General features: G+C 49.3%; 1 protein-coding gene across 16 annotated transcripts in view; it reads right to left on the bottom strand.

The window, feature by feature from the left end:
- The window catches only part of KALRN (kalirin, RhoGEF kinase), a 586,523-nt gene that overhangs the window by 50,381 nt on the left and 519,705 nt on the right, over positions 1-16,437 (bottom strand). For all 16 annotated transcript variants that reach the window (XM_005873113.2, XM_005873115.2, XM_005873109.2 and 13 more), the window contains 8 exons: positions 11,418-11,548; positions 9,503-9,569; positions 7,471-7,574; positions 6,925-6,994; positions 6,289-6,375; positions 5,374-5,466; positions 4,549-4,599; positions 3,410-3,487 (listed from right to left, as the gene is read on the bottom strand). In XM_005873113.2, coding sequence (XP_005873175.1) covers positions 3,410-3,487; positions 4,549-4,599; positions 5,374-5,466; positions 6,289-6,375; positions 6,925-6,994; positions 7,471-7,574; positions 9,503-9,569; positions 11,418-11,548 — 681 coding nt within the window. The remainder of the gene's footprint in view (positions 1-3,409; positions 3,488-4,548; positions 4,600-5,373; positions 5,467-6,288; positions 6,376-6,924; positions 6,995-7,470; positions 7,575-9,502; positions 9,570-11,417; positions 11,549-16,437) is intronic.

The raw sequence follows: 16,437 nt of genomic DNA, 5'->3' as shown, positions 1-16,437 counted from the left end.
TCCATTCATCTGGGGCAGCCACAAGGGCTGTGAAGAGAAACGGAAAGGGAAAGGAGGCTACAGAACTACTAAGAAGCAGCCTAAGGGTAATGCCAGAAGGAAGGTAAGATTATTAACTAAAGAGATGTTCAGAAATGACACTGGCCCTTCTTATGTTTTATTAGAAGGAAAATAGAAAGGAAGTGACACTTGGAGCTCAAAGCGACCTTTCTGTGCCTGAAGCTCTGAGAAGTGTGCCTGCCTGGCTCCCTTGCAGCATGGGCCAAGGACCTGGAGTCCTCTAGTGGCCAGGAGCCTAGAGCCAACCGTGGCCAGAAGTGATGTAGGCACAACCACACCTAATCTGATGCATTGGGCCCCTCTTATCTTCTATTATTTCAAAATGGAGGAAATTCTGAAGTCTTAGGCTCCTACAGGCTGACAGGTAAAGTTTGAGTCCCCTAGATTTATGCCCAAATTTTGTAAGCTGGTAGGTATTTTTTGGGGATCCATAATCCTTTTTTTAAAATTGATTTTGAGAGAGAGGAAGGGAGAGGGAGAGAGAGAAACATCATTGTGAGAGCAAGATATCGATTGGCTGCCTCCTGCATGCCCCCCACTGGGGATTGAACCTGCAACCTGTATATATGCCCTGACTGGGAATTGAACTGTCAACCTTTCAGTGCACAAGACAATGTCCAACCAACTGAACCACACAGGCCAGGGCCTGTGATCCTTCTTTTTTTGTTGTTAATCCTTACCTGAGGATATTTTTTTCCATTAATTTCTTGAGATAGTGGAAGGAGGGAGGAAGAGAGAAAGGGAGAGAGGGAAATAGAGAGTAAGAGAAACATCAATTTGTTGTTCCATTTGTTGGTCTCTGAAGAGACCATTGACAAGAGGATCAGCATCTGATTCGCTGCCTGATTCACGTCAGACTTCACAGGAACTGTGCCTAGAGCCAACCAACATTAATTGGTTGATTCTTGTATGTGCCCTGACTGGGATCAAACCTGCAACCTTGGTGTATCAGGACGATGCTCTACTCAACTGAGCTACATGGCCAGGGCTTTCATCTTCCTTTCATGTTCCTGAGAAACACCTTCCCTCTGCTTGGATCATGGCTCCTCATTGTCAAGGTCATTGCCAAACAGGCTTATCTCTACCCTGGTCCAAAGTTAATATTAAGCTGGTGACTAGCAAGCCAGGAAAGCTCTAAAAGCTCTATTAATACGACATAAAAGCCTGACCCATAAGTTATAGCCCTGCCGATGCTCAAGGGAAAGCTAGAGGATTTAAAAGGGAGGGAATCTAAGTGAAGGGGCTATCTCCTCCCTGGCCCAAAGCCATGGACTTCAGAAAGAATGGAAATATGTTCATGATCCTTTCCAATTAGCTGAAGGAATGAAAAGCAGATTCTCTGGGGCTTGAGGAAAAAAGCAGATAGTGGTACTTGATTTAAAAGAGAGAATAATTGCCTTGGCCAGTGTGGCTCAGTTGGTTGAGCATTGACCTGTGTACCAAAAGGTGGCCGGTTCAATTCCCGGTCAGGGCACAGTTCCTGTGAAGTCTGACGTGAATCAGGCAGCGAATCAGATGCTGATCCTCTTGTCAGTGGTCTCTTCAGAGACCAAGAGAAAGTCAAGCCAGACTCTTGCTCAGAAAACATGGGCCATCAAGGTTTAAGAGCAAAAGGAGTTATTTGCCTTGTTCAGAATAGTCTCAGCCCTGGCATAACTCCAAGGGAAAAGGTATAAACTTCACCTAGGATGACTAAAGAAGCACTGTGTAAGAAGTCAGATATGCTGCTGCTGTGTGTCCCTCTTACTCTCCTCCTAGGTCTACTGGGGACAACTGGGAACCTATCAAAAAGAACAGCAAAGAAGACCCTCCACATACTTCCTGGACACAACAAAGCAATGGAGATCAGACAGGGACACCAGGATGGGCTGGAAGGGCAAGGAGGACACAAGAATTTGTCTCAAGAACACCATGGATCCAACTCAAGAACCCAAAGCTGAATATAGCATCTCTGAAATGTACTTATGGGCCAGTCCGCCTTATATCTAGTCTAGTCTACCTCTTCTAATTTAGCCAGAAGAAAAAAGGCTATTACTTTCTTAATTATGTCAACTTTCAGAAATCTTCCCTTTTCTCCAAAAAAAGGAATAATGAAATCTTAGATGACAGGATTACCGGGAAACAGGACCGGAAGATTCACCTCTCTCTCTACAGCGCTCAACAACTACGTACCAGTCAATAACTGTGTCTGTTCCAATGTTACCATATTGATACTCAACAGATTATGTTTCGTTAATATATAATGTTTGGGTATAAGCTAACAACAGCCACTTATTAAGTTAAATTAGAAAAACCAATTTGCTCTTTAAAGGTTCACTGTTATGGTTGAATTATATCCCCCACAAGTCACATGTTGAAGCCATAACCCCCAGACTTCAGAATGGGACCCTACTGGGAGGTAGGGTCCTTAAAAAGTTAATGTGTGGCCATTACAGTGATTCCTATTCGAGGATGATGGGTGTCCTTATAAAAAGAGGAAATTAGGACACAGAAGGCAGATGATGTGAAGATACAGGGAGAATGCCATGTGCACATGAAGGTGGCCATCTACAAGCCAAGGAGAGAGGCCTGGACAGAACCTTTCCTCACAGTCCTCAGAGGGAACCACCTTCCTTGACCTTGAGTTTGGAATTCTAGCTTCTAGAAATGAGTTGACAGAAATGAGTTGAACAGGATTCTCGAGTTCTAGAAAAACACTCCATGTGTTAATTAATACTCGCCTCTCCTCATCCTGCTCAATGGCTGTTTGCAAGGATAGTCTGTTGTTGAAGCCACCACTCTGTGGTACTTTGTCATGGCAGTCCGATTAGGCTAGTCCACTGTCTGTAACCAAAATCCTAGCTGTCTGTCCTAAAATTTGATTCTCCTCTTTAAAGAACAGAAGTGTGCATTCTGATGTCTTAGAGCTTTGAGTGTTTGTTTAACCGAGCCACTAGGTAGGCCTGTCAATTAGAGCCACCCTCTCAAAAAAAGTGCTCCACTTTCCCCTGGTTCTATTCCCATCACAGAGGCTGCTCCCCTCACACAGCTCGCAAGCCTCAAGCAGGAGAAGAGGGAAGAGGCCAGTGCCAGGTCCACAGTGATAAACAATGTGGGGTCTTTCCAACCCTCCTGCAATTCTGACTCCAGCTCGGGTGACTGCTCTGTGACTTTCTATGACTGTGCTGTCACTGGGTATCCTACACAGATGAGGCATCGAGGCCTGTGCACCAGAGAGGCCAGGCAGGCATAAAGGAGTAGATGGGGCGAAGGAGGCAGAGGAGGCGGGCACAGGACTTCAAAGGAAGCCGCCTCCCCCGGGGCTCCTGAGGCCCAGTGAGAGAGCTTAGGTGCATTCTTGGGGGCTCACCTCAAAGCCCTGCAGGCGTCCCAGATTCATCATGTCATTGCAGCGTTTTGGAACAAGGCACATTAACTCCACTGCTTTCTGTCGGAAAGAAAAACAGCAGCTCAGGAGGGGGAACGGGAAGCTCAGGGCAATTTCTTTTTTTTTTTTTTAATATATTTTATTGATTTTTTACAGAGAAGAAGGGAGAGGGATAGAGAGTTAGAAACATCAATGAGAGAGAAACATCGACCAGCTGCCTCCTGCACACCTCCCACTGGGGATGTGCCCGCAACCAAGGCACATGCCCTTGACCGGAATCGAACCTGCCCACGCTCTATCCACCGAGCCAAACCGGTTTTGGCAGCTCAGGGCAATTTCATGCTGGAAGGCAGGGACCTCCTGGTAGTTCCTTGATCCTAGGAAAGGACACTGGTCCTGGAGGACTGCGAGATTGTCTGTTCTTGGGAGTGAGGGGTGGGAGGGGGAAGTTGCTGGTCACCGGTGCAGGGGCAACACGTGAATCAGTGACCACATGTGAGGAGAATGCTGCCCAGCCCACCCTTTTCCTACCTTCCCACTTTTGGTTATCAATTCCCTCTCCTTCTTATATGTTCTTTCTTCTCTCTGTTGTTTTCTAGCTGCCCAAGCAACAGCTTAGCCTGGCTTGTGAAACACTGGAGGTTTTAACCTAAAATAACCTTCCAGAATGGTCTGGCTTAAAACAATCCCCATGGTGACACCGTCTCAAAGGACTTCGCTTAAGGAGTAATCTTTGGGGGCGGGAAGGGAGTGAAAACAAAATACTTTGTATGTTAGACTCAAATAGTACCCGGGTTCATGGATAAAGCTGCACACTGTAACTGCCAGTCTCTGAAGGATGTCAGAGGACTCACATACCATCCCTTCCACCACGTGTCCCTGGGGGCCACAGCAGAACACCAGTGGGGCTAAGCTCTGACCTGGCCCAGGACAGGATTAACTCCGTGTGTTAATTAATACTCGCTGTTCCGCCTCCTGCTCAGCAGCTGCTTGCCAGGGGCTCTTACTGTCTTAGAGGAGCCAGCCTGGACCCTCGGTCTCCAGAGCCAATCTTTCCCCTTTAGAGACAGACACCCAACAGTCATCCCTACAACAATCAGCATCACAAGCAGGAAACTCACCTCGATCTCTGAACACTCCAAACCCGCCTTCTCGCTGTATCTCAGGAAGTCCTAGTAGGTCGGGAGGCGGGAAAGGGTATGGGAGGATGAAATCAGTTAGGAAAATAGAGCTATAAAAACCCAGCATCACAGACACTGTGGCAACACCCAGAGACATTCCTTCCCCATAGAGATGGTGATGCTGTGTAGTAGCTGGGATATGAGACTATGAGTCATGTACATGTAAGACACTGTGGCAACACCCAGAGACATTCCTTCCCCATAGAGATGGTGATGCTGTGTAGTAGCTGGGATATGAGACTATGAGTCACATTGTACATGTATCACAGAGAAGCCCCAGTATACGCAAAAATTCAACACTCTGAGAAAAGGGAGGGAGGAAGGGAAGTTAAGTCTCTACTGTGTACCTCCTTCTCTGTAAGATAAATCAAATTAAACCATTACAAAAAGTAAAACATGATCAAATTTTAGGTATTACTCATCTAAGGTTTCTAGGGCCTTCCCTTTCACCTGTATTCCACTCTGATTTTATGCTCTTGTTATTTTTTAATTTCTTAAAGGTACCAAGTCAGTGATGGTGACAAAGTAAGACATTGAAAAAAAAAAGAAAATGAATTAACCAACCTTAAAGGCAGGTACAACAGGCATACAATCTACTTGGGAGCAAAGCAGACACAGTAACCGCCAGCTAAGATAGAAGCCCACATGTGCCCCCACGAGTCTATGGAATAGTGTGGTGGAGACAGAACCACAGGTAACCTGTTTGCTAGCTCAGAGCCATGAAGACCCTTCCCTGGCCCTGACCCAGGCTCCCAGCCCTCTTACCTTGAGAAGCAGCTGATATTTTGTTATTCTCTGAATGGGCTTGATAAGGAAGTCGCTAAGCGTCAGCCTTTGATTTATCTCCTGTTTCACCTCCTGGAACACAAGGGAAGTGGTATTAGAAAAAAAAGGAACCAGAACCAAAGACTTGGGGTATTCTAGGTCAGGGTTCAAGGCCAGGAAGACAGGCCATCATGCTTGCCACTAAAGCTTTAGAATCTTCAAACCACGCAAGAGGCAGAACTGCCTACACTACCGCTAATTTGTTATTAATAACAGAACACACATCATTACCCTCTGCCCGTCCATCCCTGTCATAGCCTGTGTCCTGGCCCGTGTCTGGGGGACGAGCAGGAATGGGTATTCTGTTCTCCCTCCTGTTCCAGGACCCAGGGGAACGAAGGGCTTCTCCTAGGAAACAAGCCTGGGGCCCTCAACTCGCTTTTCCCAAGTGATGGCTGCCTCTCCTCCAGTAAAACACACACTTCCAGGCTGGGGCAGAGCAAACATTTTCGGGTGCTTGACAGAATCTCTGGGGACGGAAGCTGAGACTACGAGGTGACTGCGAGCACCTCACCAAGGTGGGGGCCCTCAGCAGGCAGTCTCCAGGGCTGGTGCAGGGCAGTGTGGGCACAGTCTGCCCTGGGGCCTGGGGAGGAGGCCCGAGCTTTGGCTTTGGAAGCAGCCTCTGCACCACAATCACTCTGAGCCCGGAGGCCTCTGAAAGCAGTCCATAGGCTCAGGTCCCCAGCTCCTCCCAAGCAAGGGGGCTCCTGGGAATCGAGTGAAGAAGCTCACGGCTGTGTCGAGGCAGCGGTCCCTGTCTTGTATGATGGCTGCTGTTTCTAAATGCGGCTGTCTCAGCCTGAATTCCCCCCCCCCCCGACCCCTCCCACCAGCAAAGCCGGTGCAGCTTACTTCGAAGTAGGCGTCGTACTCGGCCACGATGTACTCGGAACGCGGCTTGTTCTGGCAGTACCACACGTAGATGTGCAGCTTCCGCTCCTGCAAGGGCAGAGGCAGGTGCTCAGACACCTCCTGCCTCACACGGAACCTGAGTCTAAGAGCGCTGTGCCGGGCTACACGCCGGGGGACAAACACACGGTCCACACTCTGGGGGTGCACCAGGGCAATGGCATATCAAGGGCAGAGGAGGGAATGGAGTGGCAAGAGCCCATCGTCCAAACTGCCGAGACAGTGAAACAGCTCAGAGAAAGGTGAAGAGGAATAGCCACAGAGAGAGGGATTTAAAAATGCATGGAAGTTGCCTGGACCATGTGGCTCAGTGGTTGAGCATCGACCCATGAACCAGGAGGTCATGGTTTGATTTCCAGTCGGGGCACATGCCTCGGTTGCGGGCTTGATCCCCAGTGGGAGGGTGTGCAGGAGGCAGCTAATCAATGGTTCTCTTTTATCATTGATGTTTCTATCTCTCTCTCCCTTTCCCTTCCTCTCTGAAATCAATAAAAACATATTTAAATAATTAAAAAAATAAAAATGCATAGAAGTGAGGCTGGTGTAAGGGGAGGGGAAGAAGGAGCAGGAAACACTCACGTGTTTAATGAAGAGCTGGGCCAATCTGTCTTGCTCCTGGATACATTTTTCCAGCTCGGCCAGGAAAAAACTAAAAGGAGGGAGGGGATAAAAGAAGGAAGCCACAAATATAAAGAACATTATAAACTGTTGAACAAAAATAGACACAGAGGCAAAGAAGCATCGAACAGACTGTGAAACTACAGTGGGAAGGCAGGGGAGGGTGGGGGGCTAAGAGATCAACCGAAGGACTTGTATGCATGCATATAAGCACAACCAATGGATGCAAGACACTGGGGGTGGGAGTGTGAGGGCAAGTGCCGGGGGTCAGAGGGAGGTCAATGGGAAAAAAGGAGACATATGTACTACTATTTGTAATACCTTAACAATGAAATAAATTTTTTTAAAAAAGGAAGCCACATTCTTCAGCACTGTGTAACTTCTCAAGGCTGAGGTAAATGACGGAAATCTCTCCCCAAACCCTGGCCCTAAGGTCAGATGCGGGGTGAGGGCGGGAGAGACCTGGATTCGAGGACGCCCGGATCCCCAGGATGATGTAGTACTTACTCCTTATGCCAATCATAAATCTGGTGAATGTTTCCAAACACGATTTTGTCCTTCCCTCGCATGTCCTCAGGGACACCCTTTTCTTCTATCCTCTTCATGAAGCCCTGTGGGCAGAGGCAATGAGGAGCTGAGCAGTTTTTCCGAGAGAGCTTTCTGGGTGAGCACCACACTGCAGCCCTTTCTGCAGGAGTTTGAGGGCAAGTGCCCCTGTGGTTTCTCACTATTCAACCAGGACTTCACCCTTGTGCAGAGTGAGACACAAAACTTCTATGAATTTCTAAGAAAGCAGAACAAAGAAGAAGTCACCTGCCCCTCTTTCTTCTCCCAATCTGAGGTCTATGTCTTTAAAGGCTCAGAACTAGACACATCTGGCCTAGAAATAAGTCTCACTGTGTTAATACTTAAGAGTCTATAAAGGGCTATCTATACTAATAAAAGAGTAATATTCTAATTAGACTGGGTCAACCGGACATCTTCCAGACGTCTGACTTCCTTCAGGACAGTTAGGAGGTAACCAGGCTGGCAGGAGGGTAGTTAGGGGGGGACCAGGCCAGCAGGGGGGTAGTTGGGTGGGTAGGCCAGCAGGGGAGTGGTAAGGGGGGGTCCAGGCCAGCAGGGGGCCAGTTAGGGGGCAACCAGGCTGGCAGGGGGGCAGTTAGGGGGCATCCAGGCCAGCAGGAGGGTAGTTAGGGGGATCAGGCCGTCAGGGGGGCAGTTAGGGGGTGACCAGGCCAGCAGGGGGGCAGTTAGGGGATGACCTGGCAGGCAGGGGGGCAGTTAGGGGATGACCAGGCCAGCAGGGGACCAGTTAGGGGGTGGCCAGGCTGGCAGGGGAGCAGTTAGAGGGTGGCCAGGCAGGCAGGGGGGCAGTTAGGGGGTAACCAGGCAGGCAAGCAGAGACAGGGACAATCAGGCAGGCAGGCAGACAAGTGGTTAGGAGCCAGTGGTCCCAGATTGCGAGAGGGATGTCCAACTGCCGGTTTACCAAATTTCATGCACCGGGCCTCTAGTCATGTATAATCTCACTTTAGCTTTTAAGTCAGGCTTTGAGGTTCCATAGGCAGCATGTACCCCGTCTGACAGATGAGAAGCTGAGACACTGGGGAGTCAGTGCTCTGTCTTACAGTCGCACCACCGACATTTGACTGCCCTGCAGCTCAGCCTCTAGATTCCTGAGCCCCTCACTGCTGGGCTGACTGCAGGTGCAGGCTGCTGCCCCATCCTTCCTTGGAGAAGAGAGTAACTTCCCATAAGTCAGAATTCAGGTCCTTTGCACGCCAGGCTAGTTTGTTTATCCAAGGTTCAGGATAAGCAATACAAACCCTAAGTCAGCAGATCTCACAGGATGGGGACTTACAGGTCCAATGTGAGGCACCGGCAGGGGATGTAGGTAGCAGACATTCGGTGTTTAGCATTCACATGATTTGTTTAAGATGTTTAGCCACAGGGCTCTAAGCCATCTAAATTATCCATGTACTTTCTTTGACTTTCTCATCCAAGTGCCTAAATCCCTCTAAGGTAAACCCCTATGGAGAAAGAGCTGTTTTATTTACTGCCAAGCTGACTCTGAACTGTGGACCTGCCAATCTTGCATGATTGGTGGTTTTTCCTTTGCCCATCTTCTTGGTAGTCATAACATTCTCCTTAAAATCTAAGAACACAGAGAAGCCCCAAGGCATCACTAGGAGTGACCTCCTTAGTGCAGGTCACGGTGGCTCACGGCTCTGAAGAATAGATGTCCACGTGGTTGAACACCAGTGAAAAGCTCTGAGACAAAACGTCACCTAAAACAAGGTGAGAGGCTCAGTTCTAACCAAGAGGCTGCAACGTTTAGGGCCCTACCTCCCTCTAGATCTCTTACAATATTCAAGGGGAAAAGAAAAAAAAAAAGCCTTACCTGCATATTCAAGTTCATCTATTACCATTTCTAGTTTCATTTCTGCAAATACCCGGAGAGAAAACATCTCGGCCCAGCGAGGGCCCAATATGCCTCCGGTTGAGTGAGCAGACCCACCCTGAGCCATCCACTTACCTCCACCACAACCCCCAGGTCCTTGACATAGTCCTTCTCCGTCTGTACCAGCTCATTCAGGACAAACCTGAGCAGGAGATGAAGAACAATGAAGTTCCTCTTAATCGTGAAGCAAGGAATCTTCACACTTAAGTCCACAGGGAAGTGACTCTGGTGCGTTGGTGGCGAGACCACCCCAAAGCCACACTTGGACCCTCAGGAAGGGGCTTACAGGTGCTCTCTCTCTACGAGAGGCTCGCGCTGGAGTGCTGGGGCACCGAGGTCGAGAGGGCTTTCCCAGGCAGCACACAACAGTCGGACAAAGAACACCACGCACAACCCAGCCTTCCTATTCCCATTCTTTGTGCTTCTGCCTCCCTCACGTGTAACTGAACAACCGTATAGACCAGTGATTCCCAAAGTGGGCGCTACCGCCCCCCGGTGGGCGCTGCAGCGATCCAGGGGGGTGGTGATGGCCACAGGTGCATTTGGGGGCGATGAGTAACTGCTATTAAAATTTTTTAAAAAATTAATTTCCAGGGGCTGAGTAATATTTTTTCTGGAAAGGGGGCGGTAGGCCAAATAAGTTTGGGAACCACTGGTATAGACACAGGGCAGAAAGAATGATAACCACTTTGGCTTAATTGAGTTATGAAAGATTTGAGGCCAAGGGATCAACGTGAGACTTTTCAGCTCTGTTCTTCGCCTCACAAGAGGAGAAAGACGTTTGTCTGATGACCACCCTTTTGAGGCCTTGGAGACGCCGACAGCAAGTGAGGCTTCTGAGATACAGAAGCCACAGTTCTTCAGGTGGGTGTCCATGGTGACCGGCCTGCAAAATCCCCAGTCAAGGCCAGCAAGACTGAGTGCAGACTCTCCAGAATCACAACTTTGAATGCTCAACCTCCTGACCCACCAGCAGATGTAGGATTTAACACCTTCAAGGGCATTTGCTTTCTCGGTTTCTTTCTTGTTCATGATTTCTTCTTGGAGCATTTGCCAGTTGCATCACTGGGGTTTTCTCACGCTCAGAACAAGGTAGGGATTGTAAGCTCCACTGTATACAGACGAGAAGGCTCTGGCAGTATTGCCCAAGAGGACAAAGTGAGTAGCAGAGCACTTTCATGGTAGTCGCTGCCCGGGAAACTGCTCGGACTGGCTCTCAGGGGTCCTCAGGGCATCAACCCCAAACACTCCTCTTTGTCCAGACAATCAAGAGCTGGACTCAGACTCGGACGGCTGTGCCCTGGCGCAGGCCAGGTGCTGTGCGGCGTGCTGATGTCTGACGCACATTATCTAAGCGTGAAAGAGGTTTGCCTGGAGCTACACAACTGCATTTTTGGCCCAAGCAGCAGAAGGGATAAAGTTCTGAGATGTCAAGAAGGGCCCCAGCACAAGGGTTGTAACCGTTCTGAACCCAGGAAGCAATTCATCTGAAATCCTTCATCTATGCGGCACAGAGAAGCCACCAAATTCCGGGTCTGGGGCCTCGGGCGACGGGAGGAAGCAGAGAACACATGCTTCTTTATCAGCACGCCCAGCGCGCCCACCGCTCCCTCTCTCTGAGACACAATCATATGTTGTAGGCCACAGGAAGGAACCCGGAAGGCCAAATAAAAGCACTTAAATATATCTTTAGCTCAGCCCAAGTGACTGCTTGGAAGAAAGTGGTCACAGGAAGCCCACAGGCAAGTTAGAGTGGGAATTGGGCGCTAGAAGGGTCCCAAGGAGATGAGGTCCAGCTCTGTCTCCAGGCGATATTTTTATCCTAAACTGTCCGCTGAGACACTGAGGGCTGCCTCGGGAAGGGGGCTGGGCTGGGTGCTGCTAGTGCACCTGGCATCTCTTCCCTTGAAGGGATGCCAAACTACTGCGACCCTTGCCCATCGCCCACCGCACACTCGTGCACCAGGGTGGAACTGGGGGAGCCACTTACATCCTGCCTCTCAGGGCCTTGGCTTTCTGTTCTTCTTCCAGGTTTCTCGTAGGTGTGGGCGGGGTCATCCCCTCATTCAGGCAGCCCGCTGGGTCCTTCAAGCTTCCCCGGTATGAGCCTCCTTCTAGGCTCTGGAAAGAGAAGATTGAACAGCCTTAGAGAAGCGCACACTGAAAGTCACCTGGGAGGCCCCGTGTTCCCGCCCGAGCCGAGGCTGTTCTTCCTGGACCCAGTGAGGCCCCAGGAGACCAGAGACGCCCATCTTCCTGCAGCAGGGAGCCCAGCGCAGCCCCTTCTCAGGCAGTTAGGGGGTGCTGCCTGCCTGTTTCCCAGACATGTGACATAATGAAATTGTCAAAGTGATCTGTCTCGGGTAAGGGCTCCAGAGGTTAAGCTAGTCATCGCAATTCTACACCAAACAAGCAGTTAGAAAAGAAAATCGGATGTAGGAGCATCAAGTGCAAATGAACGGGGAGGGTAGTGATAGGAAAACTAGTTGTTTAAAATCATGTCTGTTTAATTAGTTACAATTGTTTTTGAAGCAGTCAACAGATTTAGCCTTTTCTAAAGACACCTTTTCTAGGTTATTTACCAAGGGCTTTCTTTCAGCTATTAATCCCTTTCATTTCTTTTAATTAAGTTGCTACAGGAATGAGAGGCCTTTCAAGGGATTACTGTGGCACCCTAGAGAGAGCTAAGGGTAAAGGATTCCAATCCCAGATCTGCAGGTGCCTGGGCAACCTCAGGGAGAGAAGCTAAAATTACTCCACGCTTCAGTTTTCCTCAACTTGCAGACCAGCCCAGAACTCTCCCTTCTACAGGTTTCTGAGGAACAAAAGTGCCTGGGAAGAAAGACCACATAGGGACACTTAGCATTTCATTTTGCAAATTGGCAGAAGTAACGTGGAGGAATGATACGACGGGAGAAGTCAGGGTGGGCAACTGTCAAACAAGGATGGGAGATGAGTCCCAATTCCCCACAGGCCTGTCCACAGCACCACTGCGGCGGGAAGGAAAGGCTCACGTCAGCAGGCTGAAGACATCAGCCCTCGGGGGAAAGCCAGAGAGATCCCCAATTCCCCACAGGCCCGTCCACAGCACCACTGCGGTGGGAAGGAAAGGCTCACGTCAGTAGGCTGAAGACATCGGCCCTCAGGGGAAAGCCACAGAGATAAAAAAGTGTCCCTAAAGGTCGTAGGAACAGAAGACGTTGGTGTGGTCTTAAGGTGCACTTGGACCATCTGTCAGGAACTCACTCAGTGGCTGTGTCTCAGCACAGACCAAAGAGAGGCAGAAACAGTCTAGGAAAATGAAACAAAAATGGAAGAGGTCCCAAGGGGCCACTGCGTGAGGACAGGTGGAGAATATGAAGACCTGAAGCTGAAAAACTTAAGTGAAGATGTTGACCTTCTTCCCCCCACTGGACCCCCAAATTCACAGAATGTGCTGAGGGCCAAACTGGAATTTGTTACCAACATAGAAACTAGAATTAAGAGGACAGGGTTTCTAAGCTGGAGAAAGAGAATTCCTTTTAACTTGACAGGAAGGTATTTTATAGAACAAGTAATCAGCCGTGGGCACCGTTATCCAGAGAAGCAGCACAGGCTAAAAATATAGAAAGGTCAAGAAGAGTTTAGCTAAATTTATAGGTTCAGGATCTGTACCCAGTTATTAAGGAAATGAGTGTCTGGTGCTGAGGCTTGACAAGCCCCGGACAGGCAGGCTTTTCAATGACATGTGACAAGTCCCCTGGTGCCATCACCAGAGACCAGCTCCCAGGCAGATGGACCCAGCTGGTGATTGATCTGATTACATGCCTTTCCCTTCCCTTCCCCCTCCCCGTTGTCCTGTTACAGCCTTTGTTCTGCAGCCCGTTGGCCGGCAGCATGCTGGCTGCAAGGCCTGGGAAACAGGCTTATATCTCTGCCTACAAGGCTGTCCTGTGGAGCATCCAGCTTAATGTGGTCCACTCTAACTCTTACAGAATGAAGGATATCTGAGGAGTCCACAATGTCACACAGAGAAATAGGTCCCATCGCCTCCTCCCTGACCTGCCACAGGAGCATGAAGCCCAGGTTATCTCTGGGATGGAGCGGAGAAGGCAGAAGCTGTGAGAGAGGAAGGAGAGGGAAGTAAAGGGTTTGGCTAAGCTGTACGCTGGGCAATCTGCCTCCAATAATGGCGCTGGCTATAAATACCTACACTGGCTCAACAGTGATTCCTTCTGAGGACTTAGCTACCTGGAGTTGGGATGCCGGGTCCCACTCCAGGGCCTCTAGCGGTGACTTGCAGTTGTCTGTGCTGCTCCTGGGGGGACGCAGGCAGCTGGCTGATGAGTGGTGGGCTGTGCACCACCACAGGGAGGACTTCTGCCCCGCCAGGCTGAGGTCACAGCGGTCTCAGTAGACAAAGGAAAAGGTGTACAAAGGAGGGAGGGACAAAAGTTGCACAATGGGTGCTCCTATAGTGGTCCAAGGACGGGAACAGAAATGCAAATAGAAGTTTTAAAAGTAGATTAAATGTGGAGGAAGGCTACCCCATGTTAAAAATGAACACATTTCCTGTCTGCTGGATCTTGGATCACATACCCACAAAACGCCCTTCCTCCGGGCTCCTATAACCACCCTTTACACACCCCGCACAGCATTCAGGGCACAGTGTTGTAACTGATCATTTATTTGTACTTTAGCAAATATGTACCTACACACTGACTATTTGCAAAGTCCTGGAAAAACACAGATGAGTAAGATATGGTTCCCTGCCCTCCATAGTCTAAGGCACAGGGGTGGTCTTCCAGAAGAGGTACCATGGAGGATGAAAAGAGGCACAGGCAGCTCTATGGTGGGGTGGAGGAGAAAGGGAAAGGCTTCATGGAAGAGGCAACTTGGACTGAGTACTGAGAAAGATATACGAATGGGAGGACATTCCAGACAGCACTGTGAGAATAGGATCAACTCCCCCGGGCAGGCTGGGAAGCTGCGAGCAGCAGGGTGTGAAGTTGAGGCGGGGGCGGGGGTGAGTGGGCACTAGGGAAAGAAGAGGTGAGGGATGAAATAGATAACCCGGGAGAAGTATTCGGGGGTCCAATCATAGGGAGCCTTATATGGAGCATTAGGAAGTAGAGACTTTACCTAACACCAATGATAGGGGGATTTTGAGCCGGGAAGTCACATCATTGAATTTAAGTTTTAGAAAGATCGGTCTTAATGTTCCTTTTCATGACTTGGGGAAATGTCGCTGATAAGATACTAAAGAAAAACAGGCCTTAGATTTTATAGACTCTATGACTGCATTATCTAAAAAAGAGTCTAGAAGGTTCAATACTATGTCTAGATCAAGCATGTCAAACTCTCGGCCGGTGGGCCACATGCCTTGTTTATTTAAAGGAGGCATGTGGCCCTCTGGCCGTGAGTTTGACATGCTTGGTAGATGATGCTATTATGAATGATGCTATAATTTGTTTGTACTCTTGTCGTTTTTCCATTTTTTTTCCTTGAATGAGCATATGTTACTTTTATTCGTAAGAAAGAACCATTAAAAAGTTTTTTTAAGAGAAAAAGAAAAGAGATTCCTCTGTCGGCCACATAAAGAGAGAAGTTGAGAGGAAACGGTTGCAACAGCCCAGGCAGGAGGGGATGCTGAGCATTAACCCTAGACTGAAGGTTCTGTGCTTGATCTCAGAGCCGGCACATAGTAGGACCCCAGAATTTACTGAATATGCTATGGAACTCTTCGGGAGAGGTCAAAGCTCATCTGATGAAACCACAGGTAAGGTGTTGGCCCAGCACCACCTACCACACCAACCTCTTAGCTGCCCTGCCTTTTTATAAAAATGTGTATACTCTCCTCTGGACAAAGGTATCAGATCTCAGTCATTCCCAGGCAAGTTGGGGTGGGGGTAGGAGAAAAACTGAAGTCCAGCCTTCTCAGGCAAATGACATTGCAGGTTTGGGACTTTGGGTTAAAAATTTTCCGGTAGAAATTTAAACTTTTCTATCTCAACAAGCTCAACAATCTTTTCCAGAGAGGGCTATCAGAGAAAGCCAGTTCCTGAAGACACGCACCTTCACAGTGGATATCATGGGGCCATTACTCCTCCTTTTCTGGACTCTGAACTTCTGCTGTTCAACCTTGCAGCTGACACAGCAGGCCAGGTCATCTGAAGGAGAGCAGGCACACCCACAAGTGCAGCCTGGCCCTGCCCATGCTACGTGCCCATCACTGCTGACCAAGGCTGACCTAGGAAGGTGAATGCTATCAAAGCGGGAGTCCCAGAGGGCGGGCAGGTGGACACAGTCCCAGGGAGCCAGGCTCAGGCAGACTGAACAAGAGCTCAGTCCTGGCTGCTCCTTCCCTCAGGGCAGAGGATTGTCAGCGAAGGGTCCACAGGGAACGACTGTGCTGTGCTGCTGAGGACAGGGGCTCAGCGAGGAGGCTTTCTTTAGGCTCAGCCCTTCCTCTCCAGCAGGTGGGGGCATCTCGGGGCAGTTTAGAGACACACATGGGCAGGAAGCCCTGCTGCTCAAAGCTTGAGGAATAAAACCAAATCATACAGATTGTTAAGCTATTACACCCAGCAACAGTCACCCAACCACCAATATCCTGGCTGACAAATATTGTGTCCCTGTGCCCAGGGTGTGGCCACAGAGGATCAAATAGGCCCAGATTTCCTTGCCCTGCCCTTCCCAGCACCTATGAGTTGGCTAAGAGCTAAGGTTTGAGGGATGCTTATCTATCAGTGTACAAAGCACATTCACACCTTACTCAATCCTCATTATGACACTTTGGAGATTAGTTTCCGGTGCACAGAACCGGCACTGTTGATAAATGAGATAAAACCAAAGCCCAAGTGGCCTAAGTAACTTGCTCAGGGCTACACAATAAGTAGCACAGGCAGGACTAACACACGGTCTTCTGATTCCTTATATACCTGACACCAGCACCAGCCCACATGTCTAGAAAGGGCTTTATTAAAAACCACATAGGGAAAACGGGGTGGGGGGGGCCTTAGTCCTGCCTC

This window comes from Myotis brandtii, unplaced genomic scaffold (genome assembly GCF_000412655.1).
Source record: "Myotis brandtii unplaced genomic scaffold, ASM41265v1 scaffold4, whole genome shotgun sequence".
Lineage (NCBI taxonomy): Eukaryota > Metazoa > Chordata > Mammalia > Chiroptera > Vespertilionidae > Myotis > Myotis brandtii.
This window is presented reverse-complemented; position numbering and strand designations above follow the sequence as displayed.